Raw genomic sequence first — 27,687 nt, forward strand, 5'->3', positions numbered from 1 at the left:
CATATTGTAACCATTTATTTCGGGAGTAAAGGTCGAAATATTTATTTTAACTTCAGTCACTTCATTTTTATTAAGTCATTCATGATTTAACGATTGTAAAATACATAAAAATATTTTTCTAGAACTTATAAAACATTAATAATTGGACAAACACAGAAATAAAGACAAATACAGGGTATAAATTATTGATACCTACTTTCAATGTTAAAAATTAAATTATTAAAATTATAACATAACGACGAAATGAATTCAAGAACAAAAGATGTGGCTATTTGATGAATGATCCATTAATGAACTTATGCATGAATGGATTAATCAACAAGACTGTCTGGACGGATATTCATTCGCGATCTAGGCACTTAAGTATTTTGAGCTAAAGTGTATTAAAATAGTTATTATGAATGTTTTATTTGGCTAAGAGATTCACCAAGACCAATTTGGCACAAACGGTCCGAAATTCCAGACGTCAGGTAAACCTTCATGTGCGTCGTTATCAAATTCACTTTCGGACCATTGGAACGGTTTGATGATATCTTTGTTTAACATTTTAAGGGTTTTTTCTTCCTCTTCTTGGCGTCTTTGTTTGACAAGATCCCTAATTTCAAGGCCGTTAAGCATGGGTACATCGTCGAACTTATCGGTGTAAATTGAAGCAATATTCCCCTTATTTATTGGTACTTTGGTAGCGTTAGACTCCGTGAACGGTGGACTGGATATAGCGACTATTTGTAATGTAGCGTTGTTTGTGATTCCTGTAGAAAAATAAACATAAGAATAAATTACGTATTTTAGTGACATTTATTTTTGAAAATGAAATTTATTTGGAAAAAATTATTTACCTCTCACGACTTTTGTATCAATCACTCCATAGGCCTCTTTGAGCTTTCCAACTAAATCACCTCGTACACCAGGCACGGAATAACTGATTTCCTCAAAAAGGCACTTCTTTTTCTCACAGGTGTCATTGCTTGATATATTAGCAGTTATATTGTTCAGTCTCATAAGTTTCAAGATGCTTTCTAAGGATGTAGCATTCTTATAGCCTCGTTTAAAAGTAACAGCCCGTGGTGAATCAGTTTCCGAAAATAATCTTCCGTACATTTCTTCCATTTTGTTGACTCTTGTGATTTCAGATATATCCTGAAAATAAATAATACAGTTTTTAGACATTAACTATTTATCTTTATTAAAAAAAACATAATACTTATAACTCATTGTTGTCCTATACATAATCACTAGCTAAACTGAGATAAACAACTTATTATTTCATCTACATTATAATCAAAAAGTGTAAGTACTGTGCTTTAAATAGATATAATTTGACTATCTACAAGGTCTTCCAAAGTTTCAATATAAAATATTTTGAAGAGATATATAATTAAAAATATGCTCACTATAAAATGCGGCAGTCCGTACGTAGCCCAATACGTCTTCTCCAGCAGTACGTCAGAAAGGTCCGCAGAGTGTGTTCGTCCAGGTACTTGCTCGATCAGCCAGAACAACCCCTTGGAGTGACCCGCGCCCGCTCGGTGCACTATTGTGTGCCTTGTATCACTGTTGGAAATATAGCATTATTATATTTATTATCAGTTCGTTACCATCCTTTTGATATTAAGGTCATGAATATATAAAACGGACCTTGAACCAAGTAACACGTACTTCATACGTAATTTTTACAAAAACAAGAATTCAAGACATTTTATTCATTATTAATTATTGTTCTTTTACATCTTTATCTCAGGCAACAATATTTACTAACTATACGGTTGTTTGAATAAAAAAATCACACACTTGCTGACGGTAGTCTCCATAATGACTTCTTTCTTATCCTGCTTAGGGGCGATATCTTCATGGAAAGTTTGTAATTGATCGAACTTATTATAATCCAAGACGAGCCACTGTTTGCAAGCTGTTCCTGAATTGCTTTTCGCAAGGACATGACTCCAAGAACTAACGTTTGTGGCAAGACGATTAGCCGCAGTTATACGAGGACCAATTGGAACCTAGAATAAAATTGGATTGAATTATTTGTAATAGCCCATAACGAGCATCTATAATATGCTGCGATTATTTAGTTATTGGGGAGGGTAGTCTATAAATACAATTGAGATAATGATAAATACAATTGAGATAATGATAAATACAATTGAGATAATGATTCACTGCTTGTTAATATATAAGTAGGTAATCTTAAGACCACCTTGACCATATTTCGGACAGGAGTTTATTTATTAAGTGTAATATGAACAAATTAATCTAATTTTGGTGTTATTTTTAAGCTTCTATGATTGGATGCTGGCCTTATTGTTAATACTTTACATCATTTTACATTAATTAATGGCAATTTTTTATCTGGCATGAGATATATCTTAAAGGTAAAATAAATTTAGTGCCTTTTATCATAAAAGGTCAATTAGCATCGTTTAATCTTGGATCATAATTATTCCGAGGACAGTAAGATCTCATGTCTAAAGAAACAGGAATGTTTTGAAAATAATTAATATAATAAAAAGCATAAAAAGTGATCCACAAGTCTACAGTACATTTAATATATCGGTGAATTAAATCGTCTTATAACATAATATGATAATATACTCTCTCAAACATTATTGCGAGAAGATTGCGAGTATAAAAAATTTAAATATTTTTTATATTATAACAAAAGACAACAGTACTATAAGTAAGTACATATAGAGGTATGAAAAGTCGCCTTCATTACAATGAGTTTCAAATGAACTGTACTACGAAATATACATTACACAGGAAGGAAATCTCAACACAACAAACCTGTTCTGTAATGTTAACATCCTTCCATAGTTTACTGTTGTAGTTTTTTATTGTTGTGCCGGCGACTGCAATCCTATGGTTCATTCCTTTTATAACGTAGAATTCATCCTGGCTCGTAACAGCACCGGGGTATCCTGAAAAATCCACAGTTTTCCCGGGAGCCAATGTTGTATCTTTAGACATGGTATGGTAGTTCAGTTTGTACCTCTTCATTATTCGAGTCATTGATGAGTAACTGAAATGAATTTAATTGATTATTTTCAAACCACAAATTGCATGACAATAATTTAGGATAAACACATGAACATGACTCTATCGTTGCTCTATGGTTACAGAAATAACCTCTTAATATCATAATTTTTTTTTTTTTACAGATTCGATGCAACAAGATCGGAAGAAGCCAGAGTATTATAAGAAAATATATGATAGTAATGACTCACCTCGCAGCCGTATTATGTGCCATGTAAAGTTTTTTAACTGTTTCATCTTCTGTATCGTTGACTATTCTTATAAAAGCACTGGATAAGCTAGGGAGCATGTTTACTGTAGGGTCTTCAAGGGATATATTGAGTTTCTGTTGAATCTCTGCAACCTCTGAGATAGAGTTCAACCAGTAAAGATCCGAAATGTCAGTTTCGTATTCATTCTGACTTCGCTCTACGCCGTGCTTCCATCCCGTGAATATTCCTCCAATTTGCGTGTAATGTAGTGATACCTGTTAATAATAAGATAAAAAATATTGTATTCATTTTAAGATACAAAAGTCAAAAACAATGACTGAATTAAGAATTTGTATCTTGGTGGAAGTTTTTCAAAAGGTAAAGAAGATGTCATAAACTTAATTTTTATCGTAACAAAAAGCCAAGCATATTAACATAATAATAATAATTATGTTCTTACGTGATGCCAAAACGGATCTGTAGCGCTTCTATCCGCAGCATACGTTTTCCATATATTAGCTGATTTGTCTAACGCATCCCTCAACTTATCACATTGCTTTTCAATGGGCCTATCTTCACATTGAGCACGGATTGTGTTTTCCAAGTGTGTGTGTATGAGGTACCAAGTTAGGGCTCCTTCGACAATACCAGCCGCATACGCTTGGACCTCATCGGGATATGAACTGTTTGTTTCTACTTCTAGTAACGACCATCTGCAAAATTGATAAGGTACGCTATAGTATTAACTCCCAGATCATTATATCTGTAGAAATCTCATAGAAATACAATCTACTTTGGCCAATATTTTGGGATAGATAAGATCATAAGGATTTGTAAAATAATTACAGAATTTCATATCGTAATAATAACATAACTACGAAATGCACATTTTTTAAAAGTAAACGTTATTTACCCTGTAGTGTCTATATCGCCTCTGAAATGGCCTCTGGCGACTCCTCGTGGGATGTCATTGAGATCGTTACTTTGGCCCCAATATTCGATACTATATCCCGTCTTCTCGGAATAAAATACGGTGGCAGCGTAGTTACCGTCTTCTTGAATTCTATAATAAATATTGTCATAACATAATATATTATGATGATCAAATTATACTAAGTATATAATAGATGTGCGTGTTAGTTTAAAAAGTAAATAAGAAAAAGGAAAAAATAGAGAGCATTCAAATTTTTCTTGGTATTTATGAATATGTAAAATACCTACCTTTCGATTTGTCCAACAAATAGAGCCAATATAGCGAGGATTCCCAAAAACCCCAAGATATAGGAACTAATTTTGGTTTGCAACCAGGAGGCGCCAACCACTTTCAGAATTTTGCTCATTATAATTTATTATACGATAAATTATAAAATGAAGAAGATGTTTAGGAATTTAATAACAATGAAGTGACGTAGTGTGTAGACAATTTTCTCCAATGGGAGAGCGACCATCAAAGATGTTATAATGACGCGTTTTCACGGTTCCTTCTCTCCGCCGGATGGTTGCGGAACCTGCATTTGATATGCTTGTGATTTGGTTTGTGCTGTTTCACACGTTTCTCTTAAACACTTTTTCTTATACCCTGAAACAATAAAATAATATTTTAAGCTATGTATTTATATTGTCATGTCACTGATAAGCGCAAAGTGGAATTCGCAAGATATCCATTGGGTACAGAAGAACACATAACAGAAGAAAGTTCTAGATGTGAAAGCAATATTTATATCCTAACTACACAATTTAATACATTTCATTATATAAATGTGATGATGTGACATTAATCATAATAAATCTAAATAGACCGGACTCTCAGTGGAGTTTCGTTTGCAAAAATCGCGGACCTAAATCTGACTTCTGATATATATTGTATAGATCCCAGACATCCTATAGACAGATGTTGCCAACCAGTTTTGTGGTCCCCCTGCCCGCACCCCGGTAATTAAATATGGCATACAAAGAAAAAAATAAAAATTTCCAAAACATGCCGTGTGGGGTATCAAATGAAAGAGCTTATTGAGTAGATTACGAATATATAGCATACTATATACATTTCTTACACTTTCTCTAAGATTTTTTAGAAAATTTACGAAAATGAATATAGATTATATACACTATAGATTGAAAACTCATGAATATATTTTTTAAATTATTATTTTAAATAATTAACAATAGTCCATTGTTTACGATTCAATATTTCGTACAGTGAAATAGTTGCATGGGGGAGTGGGGGGAGCATTCAAAGATGGCGAGTATATTTTCAAGTTCATATAGTATATAGTTATTTTCTTCAAATCCACCACATAGCTCACTTATATTATATTACGAACTATTGAATCATAAACAATGGACTATTGTTAATTATTTAAAATAATAATTTAAAAAATATATTCATGAGTTTTCAATCTATAGTGGTTTAAAGTTAACTCATAAATGGACCATTTTCGTAAATTTTCTAAAAAATCTTAGAGAAAGTGTAAGAAATGTATATAGTATGCTATATATTCGTGATCTACTCAATAAGCTCTTTCATTTGATACCCCACACGGCATGTTTTGGAAATTTTTATTTTTTTCTTTGTATGCCATATTTAATTACCGGGGTGCGGGCAGGGGGACCACAAAACTGGTTGGCAACATCTGTCTATAGGATGTCTGGGACCTATACAATATATATCAGAAGTCAGATTTAGGTCCGCTATTTTTGCAAACGAACATCTCCTTGGAGCCTGCTCTAAAAGGACATATGTTTGTATTTGCATATCGTATGATGTCGAAACTATCACACAGTTCAAGTATCGATTTTGTATCGACAAAACCAGTTGTCATCAAAATGAATATCGTCCGAAGGATAATTTCCGGTTTATTTACTTCCGTACTACTCATGGTTGCAAACTAATAGCCTTGTGAGATGAAAAGTTATGCAGAAACATTACAGAGTGGAAAAGAAGATTGATTAGTAAGTTGCTTCCTGCCTTCACAACGCAATGAGGTAATATTTGTATTAGTTGACGTGATGACGACTCGACGATCTTTCAGTCAGTTATGGAAAATAACACAACACCGAGTGTGTTTTCATTTCAATACATATATAGATCGTTGAAAACATTTAATTACAGTCAATAATTGAGCCTTGCGTAAATGAACTTATTCCTATATTTATTTGTCACTATATTATACTTTTATAAAAAACCAAATCACCTTCAAATTATGTATTAATTTTCACTGTAGGTGGCCAAAATATCATAATATGTCTATTCGTCTTTCGTCACAGATACACTAAAATATATAAATGCAAAAGGAATCCGTAGAAGAAATTTTAATGACCACAGGGTACTTGTCTTTATAAGAATGTAATACACCTACAAATGTTTTGATCGTATGGTGTAGCAAACACTAACTAATTATTGTAAGCTGGGTACAGTAGTCGCTTGACAGTCTTATCATAGTATCAATAAAAGATACTCTAATGTTTAAAGTTTGCGCTCTTGTTTTATCTTAACATATATCTCTACAACTAGTATTAAATATATAAACACGTAAATAAATGCAGTACCTATCCTAATGCTTTCATATCAGTCATTATGGAAATCTAATGATTATCATTTCCCAGAATATGTACCTACTTACTATTCAATAACATAAATAAATTACACGAAAATATCAAACATCAAGACCAATAAAAATAATTTAAAAACAAATAAGTAAGAAATATGATAAGGGGTCGCGCGTGAGGTCTTACCTTCCTGAACCATAAAATTAATCTACATTTTCACTAAACATCGATTTCACTATATATAATTGTTTAATAGACACGGCTAGCCTAGAGCGGACCTAGTATGCTATGAGCTATTGCCAAGGAGTAGAAAAGCCTATAGCTAGCAATAACTGAAATCATACACTTTACAGCTACACGTGGATCGGCTCGAACAATCGCCTAATGATAAACATAGTTCTACCAACCAGATACTATATAACAAGCCTCGGTTTATACACGAAGACAAGGGTTTACTCGCTGTAAGTAGCTGTGGAGCTCGCCAAATATTAAATTTATGATCCATTTCGATTTATTTGTTCAATAAACATGGGATGGGAAGTATGAGTATAAAGATTTGTATAATATTATATATTTATGTACCTATCTATAATCAATATAATTCTTGGTTTTTATTTAATACTAGCTGTGCTCCGCGGTTTTACCCGCATTACTCCGCTCCTGTTGGTCTTATCATGGTGATAAATAGTCTATAGCCTTCCTCGATAAATGGGCTATCTAACACCGAAATAATTTTTCAAATCGGACCAGTAGTTCCTGAGATTAGCGCGTTCAAACATACAAACAAACAAACTCTTCAGCTTTATAATATTAGTATAGATTCTAGACAAGAAAAGTTAATCAAGAAAGAAGGTGAACTTTTTGTTTTACAAAACCTATGAGGAAAAGATAATCTTTGTGAACTAGGAAATTTTATGTTTCTGTTAATTTATTTATTTAGTTATAATATCAGGACATCCGCAATAGTAGTAGTGTCTAGTCTCGTCAATGTAAATAAGGATCGACGTTATTACGTACGTAGAGCAAATAAGTATGGCAATAAAAAGGCCTTAAACTTCATACCATGAGATAAATGCATCTTCCGTATCTATAAATAATAATAACAAAGTACCGTGAAGGTCAATGTGATTCTACGAGAAAATCTATTACAATGACTCTGATAATGCGGCAGATGTTGTATACTTTAAAGCAAAACAATCCAGGTATAAAATATGAATGCAGGTATTTACCTAGTGTCGGCTTTAGCACGCAACACCTTATTCTGAATTTGGTGGGTTTTGGTAAAATGCCAAAAATTACATTACAGGGATAAATTTTATATTCGAGCTCCCAGGAATAGAATGAATAAGTGGATATACATAATAATTCTAGTTACATACTTATTTTTAGATATTTGTTTGACATTACTTGTACCTAATATTGTTGACCGATTTAAGAGGATTTGTGGAACCTACTTCGAGTTCATGATTCAAAAACAGTAATAAATTATTATAAATTCATGAAGCGCTGGCTTAAGATAAATGGACTACTTTCCTTTTATAAGTTTGGGGTTTCAAAGCTTTCGTAAACAAAGAGAGCGAGAGATTAGGTAGCTGTATATGCGATTTTGTTATTTCAATGGCTTAAATTCTTTATTTGAAATCATAAAATATGATCCAGCTTTATTCAATATTCAGATTGTAAAAATAAAAATCTGAGTTTAATATTTGCATAGGAAAACTAAATAATTTATGGCAAATATTGAAATAGGTCAATGCTGATATTATGAGGGACAATTTTTTTTTGAAGTGAAAACTTCTTTAGCGGCGTTGGGTATAAAATCTTAAGCTCGCGTCAGGACACGTGGCCTGATCGAAAAAGCGTAAGACGGATGTTTTTTTTTTTAGGCCTTATATTCCATGCGTAAGACGGATACCATTCCAAAATATCAAACATGCTGAACGTTAATAATCAAGTTTTCACTTCTGCCGGCACTCCCGGAGTGCAACCCGTCTTTTTTTTATTTTTTATATAAGAGCAGGTAACTGAGCAGGTGGATCACCAAATGAAGTGACACCACCGCCCATGAGCACTCACAAAGTTACCTTTGAGAGGCTGTTACCGGCTGTCGAAGATGGATGTAGGCCACAGTGGTTAAAAAAAAAACATGTCAAGACAATGACAAATTTTACGAGTGCATACTGCATTTAGATCACGTCTAGACATTTTACTCTACAACTGTAAATATATCTTTTGTGTTACCTTTATGGTCGGTTACAATATTATAGTAAACAAAGTAAATGTTTATAAGCTTACATTATTTTATAGCATAGATGATGTTGTTGAACGTGGTTTATCGCGTATTTAATGAATATTGTTCATAAAACACGTAGGTGCCTTATGTATAAATATTGTGAATATAATATATAACATCACCCAACATTTTAAATTGAAAATTTTACTTTTTAAATTTTTATTTTTATCGTACTGGACACAGGTAGTTAGGTACTATTTTTCTAGATTCATAACCCTAATTTGATGAGTTACTACACAAATAGATTACCTGAAATGACTTTATTTTCCATTACTAAATAAACAGCTTGGTAAGCGAGTGACGAGTGCAAGTGCACTTATATGAGAATTTATTTGTTTTATACTTACAAGACAAAAAATTATTTTATTATATTATTTATTTTTATTTAACTACCATGTTTTTAATATTTATTTCATTAAATGTGTTGATTAAAGGCAAGAAAATCGAAATCTAATTAAATGATAATTATTAACCGGCTTTTGTCTCCAGCTTTTTATTTTTTTTTATTTTTTCATTAAAATAACATGAAAGAGCCACAAAAATCTAAAATCAAAAAGTCATCTCCAAAAGCATATTATGATCGAAGAATATCTCGGAAAAGCATATAATTCAAACGTTTTTTAAGCATGTCATTCAAACGAAGCTTTTCCATATTCAAAGTATGAAAAAAAGAAAAAAAAGTGTGTTAACAAATGATTCACAATTTCACATCATTAATAGATCAATAATTATGATGATCAGCCAGAAATCTGAGCGGCTCATGATGACACGAGCAGAGGCGCCATGGTAACCAGGCCACACAGCTCATATTACTCCGTACACACTTCCTAGCCTTACATTATGTCATTGAAACGCAAGTGCACATGTAATTGTATAGTAAGCAAATTATTAATCCATACTTAATATTATAAATGCGAAAGTAACTCTGTCTGTCTGTCTGTTACTCAATCACGCCTAAACTACTGAACCAATTTGCATGAAATTTGGTATGGAGATATTTTGATACCCGAGAAAGGACATAGGGCTTTTATTGCGAAACATGTACCACGGGCGAAGCCGGGGCAGACCACTAGTTATCAATAAAATGCATGCAAAAAACCATTAGGATTTTTTTACAATATTCAGGATAGATTTTATGGTACACCTATGAGATTAACCTGATGTTAAAACACCCACTTTTTTAGAGAATAACATTTGCACAGAATTAAAAACAATTCTCTTTACATAGACATCGATACATAGTCCATCCGGGCGACGCGAACGCCGCGCCGCGGCCGGCGCAAGTGGCCATTGTACCTACTTCAAATAAAATAAATTGTATATATTTATAGCATAAAATATATAAAATATTCTCATAAAAAGAAGGATAATAATAATTATGCTAATTTAATTGCTTGTTTAGCTCTTAACTAAAGACAATAGATTTATTGAAATGTCCTACTGACTATTACACACACCAGAAAACATAGGTACGTTTCCGTTTTACTTTCTGTTTTAATTAAATATTTATACTTAAAAACAAGAGTATCACAACAATCAGTGTTATTTTTCTTTAGGAAATGGATGTTTTTACAGGTGTCTTACGACCTGTCACATATAGAGTATCGCGTATACTCTACAAATGTAAAACACAGATAAATTGATAAGTTTCTTCCTTACCTGAGATATCGCTGTTATGACGTAATGTATGTCGGGTTTTCAGTGACTCGACATCAATTATTATTATCTCGAACAACACTAACAATGCACCTTGGAAAATTTTACAAATTGTGTTGATGATGTTACGCGGGATAGAATATAATAAGTTCAACTGATTCTTCGAAACAGTGCGTCTTATATGTGGAGATTTATTACAAACACGAGGAGTATTGCGAGCGTCAGTTCTCTAAAAACGCGAATTGTAACAACTAGTCGATTTGTCTTATTAATATCGAATACGAAATTTCAAAAGGACGTCCGCCGAATACGTAAACATATCTCAAGTAAATCAATACTGAATCGAGCCAGAGCATTTGCTTTTAGGAATTTTATGATGATGTTCTCATGTAAAACATATTTTTGACGAGCACATGCCGATATTTATTTAATGTGGAAATATTATTGATGAATTTGCACGCAACTGTAAATACCATAATATTAATAACATCTATTTGCGTCTCAAAAATTGCCGCAGACATCCAACACATACCAAGAACTTGTGTTTTAAAAAACACCTAATTTATCTACATATACAAATAGAAGGTTTGAATACAAAAAGTACAAAGCTAAAGATAAAACAAATTGCTATATTAGCAAGTACTTAAAACTCTGAAACAAATACATTTCATAGCAACAATAAGTAAAGCCCCGTTACAAATACATATTACAATATTTGTAAATTACATAAATACATTCGAAGCATATTAAAGTGTATCAAAGTATTGAGATAAAAACGTCATGAAGGCTTAAAATGTGCAAATAACTGAAAATTCATTTGACAATAATTCGTAATTCGTATATTATGCTGACTGTTTGAACATGGATGTTAAACCTTCCTATTACGTCAATAGAATAAATATGAATCTATAAATCAACCGAAATCAATGAATGTTGTCTGCGTGAGTAAGGACTATTTCTAGCAGATAAGTTTAGTGATGGTATTGGCACTTAAGCTCTGACGTTCATCATAATAATATAAAGTACAGTATATTATTAGACCTTACACTTCAAATCACTATCTACACATTATTTTATCTACAGTATCAGGGTTGCTCTATAGTCTATATCTATTGAATAATTCCAAGTCGTACCCAAAATTATCATTTTTAACAAATAATTGCATATGGTAGTTATTTTAAAATAGGTATCTTATAGTAACAAATTGGACGTAAGTATAGATAAATACATAAAATTATCATTTACGTTAATTTTCAAGTATGCGTCTAGAAGCATGCCTTTAAAACAAAGAAATTAAAATATACAGAGATTCTTAACAGGACATTTTTCGTATAATTATGGTTTTCTGTCCTTCTTTTATGCATATCAATGGAAGGAGACATAAGCATAATTAAGTTTTTATTTGTCTAAAGTATGACTTGGTGAAAGGCTTAACACTAATAGCATCCGAGAGAAAGTTGTTATGTCGCTTCATATATATGTTATAGTCAAAGTCCGATACACAGTCTCTTCGCGGAAGGACTGGTTTATCCTAGGTTTGGCCAAAGCCATCAGGCAATCCCCAAAATACATTTCAATTTCGCCCTTTGCCTGAAGTATTTTTAGTCAAACCCAGGAGCTCCTAACTTTTCAGTCAAACGTCGAAAGTAAATTATTCTGTTTCGGTTTTGGCCTAGTCAATGATCAATCCTAGAAGCGACTGCAATTCTCGGTCAAACGTTGATCTGACTGAACATGTTTAAACAGGTTCATAATGTCTCTCGCGGACCGCGGTGTTCCGACTTCCGACCGATAGTTTTGTAATTTCATGTTCGTTCATTGAGCGTGCGCTCACCATGTCAGAAAAATGATTAATTTGTCACTTTAATTACCTAAGAAATTATTAAAACAATTAACATTAAAGTTAATGCCTCACCATGTCAGAAAAATGATTAATTTTTCATTTTAATTACTTAAGAAATTATTAAAACAATAAACATCAAAATTTTAAAAATGTTATTTTTTTCATACTTAATCTTATACAAACTAACCTCCGTATATTCCAAAGCATTTATTTATTTATTTTATACTTTATTGCACATTATAATGCAAGAGCCCAGACGGCATTCTCTCAAAGCATCTCAAATATAAAAGTGAAAATCACGTAAGCTGACCAATCAGGTGTCAGAACTGGCAGAGTTAAGCGGTTCTTAAGACTTGAAAGCTGCTTAAATGATAAAATGCTTCCAAATATACGAAGATAAGACACTTCATACCTATATCGGAGTTTGACTCGTCAAACCCCGATTTAATAAAATTGTGTTTTGACGTTTGCCTGACCAAATTAGTCTCTCCCAGGTTTGACGAAAATAGTTTAGTCAAAGACCGAAAATTTACATTTGTTTGGGCTTTGACTAAGTCATTCAGTCTGACCTGAGGATTGACCAGTCCAACCTAGGAGCGCCGGAGCTTCGGAGTTTGCCTATAACATATATACTTACTATAAGCTAGGAATATTACAATTTTATTGCTCCATAATTTTTTCATGACCAACTTTGAAAAAGTTTTTTAATAAAGTACAGTAATTAAATTACTAATTACGATTCGTTCAAAATTATCTATAAAATGTCCCTTATGTCCAAAATATATTTACGCGGTAGAAATATGTTCATTCATTCAATTTATGTTCATTTTTGATATCACCATATCCTGGTTAACACCACAAAACTAAAGTTTACAGAGTAAAATTAAATAATTATATGCTGCATAAAGTCAAATATATCCGTATCGCTTCAGTTTATATGCTGCATAAAGTCAAATATATTCGTAATTTATTTCATGGGTGTGACCACAAATATTTGAGCAAAAAGACGTTTGAATGTCGTCTTTCAGCGGGTTGTAGCCTGCAGTTGGCTGAGCAGGTAGACACATACCGACATTCCTTGCATTCTTGTTTTCTGATACTATTGGGAGACAATATTAAGGATAATTTTTAAATAGTGTGAAACATAATACCTTCTGCATTTAAAATCAATACCTGATGAATCATATCATAGACGGATTTTCTTTGCCTTATATATCTCTACAAGAGTCACTGTACAGTGTATACACTAAGATATTTAGGGACGTTGTGTGAAAACGATTATCTTTATCAATATAAAATAATAAATATATTTAATTACTTCGGTAGGTATGAGGATGGTGAAGTATTTTACCCTTACTCTGTCCGGTTTCAACCACAGTAAAGAAATTGATCCTGGTATAAAAATGGTAAACATGCGTTCGCATGGTGCATTGAACGCATAGGGAATGTCCATAGTTCATTGCCCTTACTGTCCGTTCCCCTAGTAGTAAATATAATCTTCAGGGTATAAGTGTTGTTAAGATAAATCAATAAATAGAAGCAATAAACAAGCACGTAGCATACGCAAATCAGTAAACGATTGATTAAAAAGCAATCATAAACAACAAGGCCACTTTAATTTCCTTCGTATACTCATACTCCTTCAATTAGTGAGTTGTCTGCTTGTAAATGAAATTTCATACATTCCAAACTTATTTTACTTGAAATCCACAATTTCTAATCGAAAGGGTGGTTCTTCAAACACAAACAACGACTAATGAGTATCAAGTATATTAGTTACACCATAACCGTGGTCCTAGATATCTTAAAATATGCATTTGAAGCAAAATTAATTGAACTTTCTAGAGAGAGCATGTAAAGCTCATTTGCGAATAATTAAAGAGTAAAGTTCGATATATTTTTGCAACAATACGTGACATTTGTATGGTGTGAGCCGATGCAGTGAATGGAACAAAGTTCGATGAACCCTCGACAAGTCCAGACTTAATTAGTGCACATATTGTAAACAATTCCGTATCTTGAAGCGTGTTCATTGCAAGTAAAGGGCCTTAATTGATGGCGTAAAGGTCTTTGATGTTATTGGCACATCGATCGAAGTGATAGATGAAAATGATTTAAGTACTTGTTTAACCCAGTTGTTACTATCGTTCTTTTAAAAGGACGCACCACAAATAAAATTATTATTAACAATGAGGGCATTTTTGAAAAAAATGTTTATATTCATTTGGCACCTCACGGTTGTAGGAATTGGAAAATTAAAGTAACTATTGTGTCGTTTTATAACAGTGGTATATTTTTAAATTATTTTAGAATTTCTGCTATTTTCCATTGATAAATCAAGTTAAATGTATTATCAATAAATTACAACAAATTACTTGATTTATTTTAAATACACGTAATTTGAAACGTGTTTTATCAGAAATATATATTACCTACTATTAGATTACATTTTATTTGTGATATTTATGCAGTTTTAATTGCCGTTCTTTTAAAAGGCCAGTAGTAATATGTACTACTACAGAGTACTTTTTTGCGCATGCACTCTTCGAAGAGCATCACAGCATCGACGAAGCCATGGTGCCCTACTATGACGGCCATCCATGCAAGCAATTCATAAGATGGAAACCGATAAGATGGGGGTATGAATTTTGGATCGCGACACGGTTAGGTTGCATAGTTTGGTGTGATCTATATTCCATACCAAGGACAATCGAATGATGTTGGTAATAAAAACAAATACCAAAAGCCTCTGGGATTGGGTGCAAGCGTTGTATTACAGTATGCCGATGTAATGCGACAAATATAGGGCAAAGCCGCATTCCATTTATTTTTTGACAACTTTTTTACGTCCATTCATCTCATTGATGAACTTCGAGTACGAGGAATAAAGGCTACTGGCACAGTACGTGAAAATCGCATCGCGAAATGCCCTTTGCCTTTGAGAATTGAAAAAGACACCACAAGGTACATTCAAACATCAATCGACCAGAGTAGAACAAATTTATTTTGCAAATGAAATGATAACAGTGTTGTGACTGTTGCATCAAACTCTGATACGATTCAGCCTGTGTCTACGGTAAAGAGATTTTCACAACAACAGAAGAAAAATATAGTTGTCGTAAAAAAAGTACGAGAAAATAGGAGGGGTGGACAGATCCGACCAGAGCATCGGTTTGTACAAGACATCTATCAGAGGCTAGAAGTGGTATTTTTCTTTGACTTGTCATGGACTAGATATGGCAATACATAATTCTTGGCAAATATATAAGTAAAAGGGGGCCATTATGATTATCTCCACATTCATAGAAGTGTTGGAACTGCTCTGCTCGAAACATATGAGGTACGTAAAGGTGCTATGGTTTCCGGAAACCTCTGGATTTGATGGAAAAGATCACATCATTAGGTACAGAGACAAGCAGCTTCAGTGTATAGAATGTCACAAGAAAGCCAATTTCTATTGTCCAAAATGTAATGTAACCTTGCATCCTAAATTATGTTTTGAAAACTTTCATATTGCTACATAAATATATGTGAAATGTATGATGTCATTTTAATATCATAGTCTACCTACTTAGTAGTACATATTACTACCGTCCTTTTAAAAGTACACCATTTTCCGAGATTTCCACAATAGATAAAATTTTTATACTATTTTTCCAGTTAAACTTTTTGCAATATGGACACAATATGTAAATTTCACCTTAATATGATAATAAAAATTGTTTCAGTAACATCTGGGTTAATTGAAGCACAATATCTTATTTCAAAGCTCAAAAGAAAAATACTATTTAGTTACTATAATTTACGTGTTTTAGAATTATATATTGCCTAAGTCCAATAGGTACGGAAAATCATTTAGCAAAAACCATATTTTTTTCAAAATGTGATATAAAAATTGCCTTGCTTGAGATTACCTCGTTGCAGTACGATTACGTGTTACCATAATGTTTTGCAAGTTTAATTATCTATCAATACAGGATACCTATTTCATTATAATCTCATTAAAAATATACTTACAGCGTCGGTGGTGTAACCACAAACACAAATAGTCGGCGTTCTCAACCCATCGGGATAGGACTGGTGTTTTTCTGGTGGCGATGGCCGAATCACTTATTCAGACCGCGACCGATCTGGAACAAGCAAAACAATAAATATATTGGCAAAATAAACATAACACTTTCTTTAAGGACGCTGTCACAAATCTGCGTTACTCAAATTTAGGTATCTAACGACGTAACTTTGTTCGCGGCAATATCACGCTCACGTAAACATAGCGCATTCCATTTTATAGACCATCTTCATACTTGATATTATTTTTAATTTTTGATATTATGTATTTTTATTGAAATTGATTCCAGAAGATTACTAGGAACTTTAAAAATTCATTTTGTTACTTTTATTAGTAGGTACGATCCTAATAAGTATGTTAGTATATTCAAACAACTTAAAAAAGTGTGACTATTTTACATCATTATTTCATTGAATAATAATCTATGAATTGTATACAATATCAAAGCTTTTTAAGAAATGTATAATTATTATCATACATATGATGTTACCGGCACTGTATTAAATCCGGCATTGTATACAATTCTTAGTAAATGTATGTTATTCCGAAAAATAGTCGGAATGAAATAAATTATAGGTATTCGTTACATAACACATTACCTAGGATACTCTTAAATCTGAACTTTTCCTACGTAGTAAACACATTTGCAAGTGTGGGTAGTTTTGGGGGTAGCTATTAACCAATATGAGGTCAAAACTAAAATCCAAGATGGCGCCGACGAAAATTTTACATCTTTTCGTCATGGGTGTCATTTTCAAGGTTTTGGAGTAGCTCTTAACAAATATGAGGTCAAAACTAAAATCCAAGATGGCGCCGACGAAAATTTGACTTTTTTCGTGATGGGTGTCATTTTCATGGTTTTTGGGGTAGCTATTAACGAATATGAGGTTAAAACCAAAATCCAAGATGGCGCCGACGAAAATTTGACTTTTTTCGTGATGGGTGTCATTTTCATGGTTTTTGGGGTAGCTATTAACGAATATGAGGTTAAAACCAAAATCCAAGATGGCGCCGACGAAAATTTGACTTTTTTCGTGATGGGTGTCATTTTCATGGTTTTTGGGGTAGCTATTAACGAATATGAGGTTAAAACCAAAATCCAAGATGGCGCCGACGAAAATTTGACATCTTTTCGTCATAGGTGTAATTTTCTTAATAATAAAGAAGTAAACTAAAATAAAATAACAGATTTTCGTCGGCGCCATCTTGGATTTTATTTTTGACCTCATATTGGTTAATAGCTACCCCAAAAACCATGAAAATGACACCCATGACGAAAAGATGTAAAATTTTCGTCGGCGCCATCTTGGATTTTAGTTTTGACCTCATATTAGTTAATAGCTACCCCAAAAACCATGAAAATGACACCCATGATGAAAAGATGTAAAATTTTCGTCGGCGCCATCTTGGATTTTATTTTTGACCTCATATTGGCTAATAGCTACCCCAAAAACCATGAAAATGACACCCATGACGAAAAGATGTAAAATTTTCGTCGGCGCCATCTTGGACTTTAGTTTTGACCTCATATTAGTTAATAGCTACCCCAAAAACCATGAAAATGACACCCATGATGAAAAGATGTAAAATTTTCGTCGGCGCCATCTTGGATTTTATTTTTGACCTCATATTGGTTAATAGCTACCCCAAAAACCATGAAAATGACACCCATGACGAAAAGATGGCAAATTTTCGTCGGCGCCATTTTGGATTTAAGTTTTGTCAAATTGCTTTACCCCACCAATCCGTTCAACAACCCATAAAAAAAGAGGATCTCAGTCAACATAATTTTTAAAACATAATTTTAAATTACAAATAACTGGAATATGAAACTTATACAGTTTACTCTTATAAAGTATCAAATATTTCAAATCACGAAAACGACAGTATACGCACAATAATCTTTTTCTAATTCGTTTTTATTTTTGGGACGAGGAGCGATACACCCGTCCTTCCAAGAGCGCTTCTGAGCGCGGTCTGACGACCCGCGAGAGCAAAATGTATGAAGAAATCGACAAGTATTTTTAATTTAGCTTATAATTGAAATAAAATTTTGATTTAGATACAAAAAAATTATCACAATCTATAAAGGACTATATATCCCTCAATAATTTATAGGTAAGAAGATAGATTAGGCTTTTAATTTTCTTAAAAGTGTACCGGTTTAGACCCCATTTTTTTGCATTTTATGCGATCATTGTGCTGGGAAAATCGTATTTCAGTGACAATTTTGTATGACGTCGTACAATTTTTATAAGATGATCGTAGAACTGAATATATTATCTTTAAATTAAGATATTACTTTGTTCTCACGTGTAAGTGCTTTGAGTTAAAATTGTACCGTAAAATAGCGGTTTTTGTTAAAAAACTGTTATAGCACCCTTAATATAATGTATGACCGAAAGACTATGCAGTATGCATAGGTGTAGTGTATGATTTCGTGTCGCGACCGCCGCGTCCGCCGACGCGTAATGTTAACTTTTTAAATCTTTGCATTTTAACACAACAAGTGTAATAGTTATAATTTACGTATAAATAACGTGGATGTTTATAATTCGACCTAGATTTAATTAAGCAAAGTAGCATTATAAGTATTTTTAACGTACGCGTGTATACAATTTTTATTACATATGTATTTAATTACAAAATTAAATCAGGCCAGAGCATGTGCGAAATTATACAATGTTTGTTTTATTTTAATTATACATAATATTTTGAAATATAGGTAGATATGTGTGGTTTACCGTTGAAACAGGCTAGTCAAACGTTATCAAATAAATAGTAACATATTTTATACAGGACAAACAACAACCAAGGAAATAAAATATGATATACAAAAATAATAATATAGGTAAGACACGATGAAAACAAGAAACACCAATAAGAAAATATAAATTGGTATTTACATTCCAGACAACTTTCGAGTCATATTTACATATTTAATAATACATATAGGTAATCAGATAATATGTATTTTATATGCAGAACTTCCAATAAATTACATTTATAATATTAGGTATATTATGCCATAAACTAAGAATACATTGTTGAATATCGGTTGAATAAATTCATTTTGAATACACTGTGTTGATAATGGTCAATCAAAAATAAGTACATAATCACCTACTGATAACCGCGCAATATAATATGAAGCCAATCACCATGGCAACAGTGTGACGCATCATTATAATTTATAATGGATTATCGCGGTTTCAAATAGCGGCGCGGGTGACCTGCTATTTGATGCGGGTAAGGTACCCCTAGATAAGAAGACGTCTGTACTTGCCATTGAGTTACCATGTACTACGTACTAGAAAAGGTATCTCTACTAAACTATTTCTAACACGAATTAGAGTCAATCGTCTCAAGCCATTTTTTTTTGTTACATTGATTGGTTTTAATTCATAAGTAATAAAAGGCAAAGTCTACAAAGTGTCTACTCACTAGCCGGCCAGCGCCGCGACTGCCGCGCTTGTTACCCAATTTTTTTCGTGGTGACCTCTCTATAGTAATACCTCAATGGTACTTGCACACCATACGCTTTCTATTTGTTAATGTATAGTCGGAATATTATGTGTAATGGCTGTCAAATCTAAATACATACATTTCTGAAGACTATTATGAATTAAATTCTTGTTACATTGCATTGTGTAGCCACACCGTCATATAGAAGGTGAATTAAAAAAAAATAAGTTTTTCTAATAATTTTATAAAACTTATCACTTCTTATACAAATATCTGTTTTTTATTGAAAAGGCGTTTTCAGTGTTTTCACACATACTTTCACCGAACTCTATTTTAACTACATAAATAGTAGGTATAGGTATAATTCCATTTCATTGTTCCATATCGCTGTTTTATCTACAAAAATTATCATATCCTCTCGTTTAGGAATGTATAATTACTCCAATAAAATTTCATACGTATATATTATTGTATATATAGATTAGATAGATTATTGTAGAGACTAGAGACGTTGCTACCCTGCTGAAAATATTTCTATCAATTACCTACTCTTGAATATTTTATAAATTTAAATTCGATGTAGCATATCAAATAACCTTTATACGAACAATTAAATCGTAAATGTAAACAAATCATAAAGACGCAAAACGAGATGAATGGAGTGGCCGGCACGACCGCGACGTGGTGGTCGCCGTTTATGTGTTAACTGATAATAAATGATAAGAATACGCGTGTTCTAGTAATTTCCCGAATCACCGAATAAGACACCTCAATATATTATGACTGAGAAAAAGCTTGTGAAGTAAATTTTTACATGCTGGTTTGGTAAAATATAAGGTTGTAAGTACATAATATTTATTTTTTTAATTATCTAAGTTAGTCAGTGTATTCAAAGCTAAAATAATATGTATAAATTAGCTAGAATGTATACTCAATACTGTCAAAAAAACATAATACTCCAACATGAAGTATCAATATGTTCCCCAAGGCGCATCAAGCCTCGTATCGATTGCTTGTTTTAATAAACTAAGCCCACACAATGCACCGGGTATTTTCGATCATCGTGCCTCTCACATCGTACTTAGTTAGCTTTATTCTTCGCGATCATTTGTTTCCCAAACAATATGGGCAGCAATAAATCAATAATTTATCTTATTGCACTCACAAGAAAGCAAAGATAGATAAACAATTAAAATTCATTCACATTATTTGAATATTGTAAGTCGAAAAGATATTCCAGAATATTTATGATTTATTAGCTGCAATTATTCTAAACCAATTGATTTTTTATGGGCACTCAATAATTACAGACAAAAGCAAATATTTTAATTAGGCATAAAATATATTAAATGGCATAACGCAATATAACAAAGAAAATTATAAACACGATTAGACTTCCTTGAATAAAACTTGTACACGTGTAAACTAATTGTTACTTTTTACTAGGATTAAGTGATAGGTATTATAGAAAAAAATTAAAAAAGAAGGTAATAATAAGCTAAAAAATATTCAAAGTGAATTTTAACGGAATTCCGAAAATCAAAGATTATTCACCTATAAAAACAAGTAACTGTCATACAGAAAAAAATAATTTCTAACACATTCTTATTAAATAATCACATTCGATTTTTGAATAACCTATTTAGTTTAAAATAATGAACGAACTGAAGTAAACTCCGAGAAGAAAAAAATGTAGAGACAGAAAATTAAAAATTCAACTACATTTTTATTCACCATCAATTAGCATGGCTAAAAGCGATGAAAGCGAAGTATACTGATATAAAGTAAAAGACAGATAAAAGTCAATACTTTACCATATAAAAATACTTTTTAACCAACCTTGTCATAAGTAACGTACCTTTTGTTATAAAATATCATTTAATGCATTATAAATTATAAAGTTGGCCCAGTTTCATCAAGCTCTGTTAGTTAGTTTAACACGCTGTTAACTCTTTTAACGGGACATCAATGTAAGGGAGTGTCCCACCATGACCTAATCGAGGATTAGTTTCCTTAACACGGCATTATATTTAACCCGTGGCATAGAGGCTCTTTAAATTTTTAACAAGCGATTAGAAAAAATGATTTGAAGTTTTCTTGCTGTCAAGATGGACTCTGCATACTATTTTATTTTTGAAAATGAAGATGTATTGGATGATTTGTATAATTTGGATTATATAGTGCGACCGCGACGGCCCAGAATTTATAAAGACGTCGTCATTGTTTCGAAGAATATGATGATGTTGATTTTAGTACAAGATTTCGTTTATCAAAACAATCGGTTTTGGGAGTATTGCAATTAATTGAAGATAAACTCGAATAACCGTCGGATCTGTAAGTAAAACTATCTCGTGAGGTAATATTTATATTTATGTGCATAAAGGTTCCTTCCTACATACTGTATTATTTTCAATTAAACCATAATAATCCTGTGAGTCATGTCAAATCTAGTATTGAATACCAATATAGGTACTTAAAATGTAAACTTCACCACTACTCAGTTAAGGCTCAGGCCTCCTCATGATTATGAAATGTTCTTATCTTAATTTTAAATTCTGTTTTAGGAATCTATCAGTTTCACCTACAGACCAACTGCTTATTTTAGTGCAGTGCAGTGATGGCTCAGTGGTGAAAAACATTGTGAGGAAACCGACATATCATAAGATAGCGTGGTGGATAATGACCTGATCCCTTACCGTGTTTAAGTTTAAGTTAGCACTACCAATCCCATGTCCCAGCAGTGAGAAAGTATATGGGCTGACGATGATGATGATCCTAATTTAATTTAAATGTGACATTGTTATAGAAATATGGAATTTTTCATGTTACCTAAATAAATAAAACTTGTGTTTTTATAAAACATTTTTATTGTACCCTTAGATTGTACCTATCAACATCATTCAATAAATAGGTTATAACAACTAGATACTAGGTTATTACAAACAAGAATTTACTATTAATTTACTTTAAATGTATCTTGCTGCTTCGTCTTTATTTTTCTTGTTTTAATTGCTCTTCTAGTATGAGATCTCTCGCACTTTCCTTCGGACTCCGAATTTTTTTTCGTAATTTCAACCAGATCCAGTTTACCTTCGAACAAGTGAAATTGAACCGCGATTTTTCTTCAACATTATTGTATTTATTCAACTCAAAATAAAATTAAAATAACACATGAAAAATCACAACAAAACAATCTCCAAATAACATCAAACATTTGTAACCATGGTAACGACCAAATCGTTTGACATATAAACCAGCAAACGTAAAAGTTTCTACATGATTATTAAATTGTATACTGTGTTAGAACATTTCAATTTAGTCGAATTACCAAACATGACAGTTATTATACAACTAGAACAAATAGCCCCAACGTGCGAAACTATGGCATTGTCAACTATGACATTTTGTTTCGGGCGGTTTAAAATACGAATGAATGATTCGTGAGTCGCTCAGTTAATGGTCGATTTGATAATCGGCTGTTAGATTTCCTTCTTGGGACCTGTAGAGTTGACAACGATGTTAAAATACATGTTTAATTTGAAGCTCGATTAATAAATGTCTGATTTAGAAAATATTGGTGAAATTGGGTCTTATTAGTGTTTGATTAAGCGATATTGTGAAAAATCTGCAGTATGCAGTTAAAAAATCGAATCAAGAAAATAGGCAACACATTTAATATTACAATATAATATTACTCTATTAATCACTACACTGTATTCGTTAGAAGCAAACTTGCGTTTGTGTGTGTGTCAAATTATCAAATACATAGACTGTGATTAAAAAGTTAGCATACATTAAATACGAAGTTGCTAAATAAACAATATTAAATTAATTCAATTTCAGATTCGGCATGGCACGTATCTGCCTACTAATTTACAAAAAAACGTGTCGCACGTGATTCTTAATAAATAACCGATCAGGTTTTCTTTATTCAACTCTTCTTTTTGCTCTGAAATTGAAGTGGTCATACAAATTATGTCTTCTGATTTATGTTTAAATCGTCATAATACAGTTTCATGCTTCACTTTAGTTGACTATAGACGACAACACTGTATAAGTGCATTTTTTAACACATTTCTTATTTTAAGTTCTATCACAGACAATTATACCACAGTATTACCATTATTGGTAATACTGTGATTATACTATACAAGTAGTACTTACCTACTATCCACCTTATAAACGCACAGAAATCCCGTAAAAAAGGAAATTTTTAAAAACTAAACTACAGTATTACAATATTATTTATAGATATTGTAATACTGACTAAACTTTCGAGGCAATTTTTATTAATTAAGTACTAAAAAATAATACTAACAAATACTTCATAGGAATGTTTGTTCGTAAAATCACGAGCTACATTTGGTCATACGACTCGCTAAATATATTTATATTGTTATTGGTTAAATACAGGAATTTTGTTGTGAACATTTCGTCATGAATCATGATATTATTTTATCTGTACTGTATAGTATTGTTGGGTCACAAGCTCATTGCTAATTGTTAAAACTTAAAAGTTTCTATTATAATGGATAACTTATTACTTAGTTATTATGTTTATAATTCCTAAAAAATTGAAAGGATCATGAAATATTTATTGTCCTGATTTTTTATTATATAGAAGTTTTTTGTGTAAAGTTATGAGTTTAGACTTTAGGTACTCAATCGATGCATACATTCAAGATTCTGTCGATAAATGTAGCTGATTCTGTCGATGAATGATCAATATTTATAATTGATAATACATTCCTCTTAATTAGATGATAGTGATTCATCTAACTAATTGCTGCTTGTTAAAATCAGACCACTCATCTAAATTAAACTAGGTCACTATGAAACCGCGACACCGTTATTCGTCATTAATTTATATCTTCATGTGATTCTTTCTATATTTTAATTATGTTAGCAAATGGTATTGAAATTCTTTTTGAAATGTGGACTGAGTGGATAAAAATTTAAAATATTTCATTATGTTTTATCTAATTATTTCCAGAGATCCTTTCGTGTTCTCTGTGCTTCTTTTTGAAACCAATTATGAAAGTATAATATTTTTTAATTTATTTTAACTCTCATACCTATAGAGGTACCTTTTATAGAAAAGGCCATTAAAAGAATCAATGTGACATTGCGATTCTTTTAATGGAGAGAGACGCATTGCCAATGTCTCTAATGTTTCAATTTCTCATGTACGACGGTTATCACCTAACATCTACAGGGTTGTCTATAATTTACAATATGCATGAATGTATGTATTACAAATAATGACTAGAAATACTATGCAACAATTGATTATGATTACTAATTGCAATAAAAACGTTGTCAAATTTTATGAACACTGGCTACATTTTGATATTAATTTATCGAATCATAATATGCAGAATAACAGTCTCAATATCTCCTTATGAGGATCAGAAGGAAATAGGATTATGCTAAATGTAACAATTATAACCACGCAAAGTACTGTCGAGGCAAAATAAATTATTATTTATTATACAACAAGGAAAATAATTATTTCAATACTCTATGTTTATGATGCAATCTCGAAGTTTATGATACAACTAGCGGTCCGCCCCGGCTTCGCCCGTGGTACATAATATTTACGTTTTCTCGACATAAAAACCATCCTCGTACTTCAAGGAATATAATAAAAAAAGAATTATCGAAATCGGTTCAGTCGTTCTCGAGTTATGCGCTTACCAACACATTTTGCGATTCATTTTTATATGCTACAAACTGATCTAGAGTTTCATATTTTCCGATAAACAATATTATTAGGTACCTAGATCTAATATAATGTGGTTCCTATATTATCGAAATGTTGATACATGATGATGATACATACAATCACTGATAAATCACTACACCTGCAACGTATTAATATTATGGTAGAGTCAATTGACTCTACCATATCTAGCTCTTTTTCTTATTATAAATTATTTTGTGAGAATACTCTTTGATAGCATTTTAAATTAAATAAATAAACACTTAATCTAGGTAGACCAGTAATACCCAACTTATGATAGTATCATTTCTTTAAAACGTGTCCCCTTATTGACTAAGACATGGCAAGGACAAGGAAACTCATTCACGTGTTAATTTTATTCATAGCCTTTTGAACTGGATAGATAAGCATGTAATAATTAAATAAATACAATAATACCTATATGGTTTGCTTTTTATACTCAAAAATATGAATGCACAATAATAATGCTAATTCACAAATATTTTAATCGAGAATATATACCTAATTTTTACCAGTCAATTTGATTAATTTTTTATCCTTATAAGTTTAGGGACTAATTACATAAAGTTTATGATACCTCATACCAATGACTATATAAAGCTATGTTTAAAGTTAATCCTGCTGATAATTCTTATTTTTTATTTAGTAATAAAATTTAAAGTTCATTTACATTAAATCGAATATACATTCTACGAATATCAAACGATTCCATTATAACGTCTAATATTATTCTGTCCACGTTCGTGTATCATCACGAAGGTATCTTATCTTCCCTAAGTCTAGTCACGCTACAGATATTCTATGACAACACCCTTGATTAATAAGTCATCGAAATAAAATTCCATGATAAACTAGTAATATGAACAATGTTTGCACAAAACGAGAAGTTAACTCAAGGTTGATAACAACTCTTTGTACGCTAGTTAGGCAGAATGTCGAGGTCTTATGAATTAACGTATATTGCTATTCGTAAAATTTACAACTAGTAAGATATTATTATGATGTATCTTTTTCCCGCTGCTACGCGGGACACTCTAAATATACCTGACCACGTGGTCTTTTATTTAATGTGGGGACACTCGGATCACAAACCCGAATGGGGTCAAGTGCCTCACGTCTAGACGATGTGACTCAATTCAGGTACCGTGGAATTATAAAAAGGTCAAGATTTATTTCATGGAAACAGATTAAACTTTTATTTTTTATTGAAACTCTACATAAAACTCTATCACTGCATACAATGCTGTCCCTTGCGCTGATTCGCACACTATTGTCAAAGAGAAAGTTGTGATACATAACAGATTTTAATAGTGAATAACAACAATAAACTATACAATTGTATGCTATTTGACGTGGCATATAAATTATTATCAACATTTGCAGTGAAAAACCCTATTCTACGGAATTGTGCAATCTGTTGCCAATGACAGAAAAATAAATAAAATACACTTACATTTTCATGAATTTCCTCTTGAAATGTAGATGATGGCTTTTAGTGTAAGCAACACGAATGGGCTACATTTGAATGGGAACACTTTAGGGCTTTCGTGCGAACTACAATGAGCCCTGTAGAGACACGACCGCTCGGATTTACATCGAATTGACGAGTATGAGTAGAGTGTGACGCACAGTCGCGCACGCATTGTAATTTTCGTCACAAGCGCGCCATTTGAAAACCATTGTACATATATACATATATTATCAGATTTTTATGTTTTAACAAATTGGCGTGAAAATACAATCTAAATTAAAATTAATACGTAGTATTTAAATTGGAAGTGTATTTAAAAAAAAATACATTTTAAAGGTAATAAAAGTACAAGACTGCTGAAACCAGCTGTT

General features: G+C 32.0%; 1 protein-coding gene across 1 annotated transcript; it reads right to left on the reverse strand.

Annotated features, from left to right (window-relative positions):
• On the reverse strand, positions 1-27,465 carry lama (phospholipase B domain containing lamina ancestor). The gene is made up of 11 exons (XM_090108626.1): positions 27,299-27,465; positions 16,586-16,698; positions 4,449-4,806; positions 4,141-4,290; positions 3,688-3,940; positions 3,228-3,502; positions 2,788-3,022; positions 1,792-2,003; positions 1,395-1,554; positions 840-1,140; positions 1-752 (listed from the first exon to the last, which is right to left on the reverse strand). The coding sequence occupies exons 3-11, from the start codon at positions 4,565-4,567 to the stop codon at positions 424-426; spliced, it is 2,034 nt and encodes a 677-aa protein (XP_089964752.1). The 5' UTR covers positions 4,568-4,806; positions 16,586-16,698; positions 27,299-27,465; the 3' UTR covers positions 1-423.
• Between the last annotated feature and the right edge of the window lie 222 nt (positions 27,466-27,687).

Source organism: Colias eurytheme, chromosome 13 (genome assembly GCF_061535395.1).
Source record: "Colias eurytheme isolate Ceu_HAF_F1 chromosome 13, ilColEury1 Martin Lab GWU primary, whole genome shotgun sequence".
Lineage (NCBI taxonomy): Eukaryota > Metazoa > Arthropoda > Insecta > Lepidoptera > Pieridae > Colias > Colias eurytheme.

Coding starts and splice junctions, on each gene's coding strand:
- lama (XM_090108626.1), bottom strand. CDS start 4,567: ATGAGCAAAATTCTGAAAGTGGTTGGCGCCTCCTGGTTGCAAACCAAA. Junction 1,141..1,394: donor ACGGACTGCCGCATTTTATA/GTGAGCATATTT, acceptor ATTTATTTTCAG/GATATATCTGAAATCACAAG. Junction 753..839: donor TGATACAAAAGTCGTGAGAG/GTAAATAATTTT, acceptor ATTTTTCTACAG/GAATCACAAACAACGCTACA.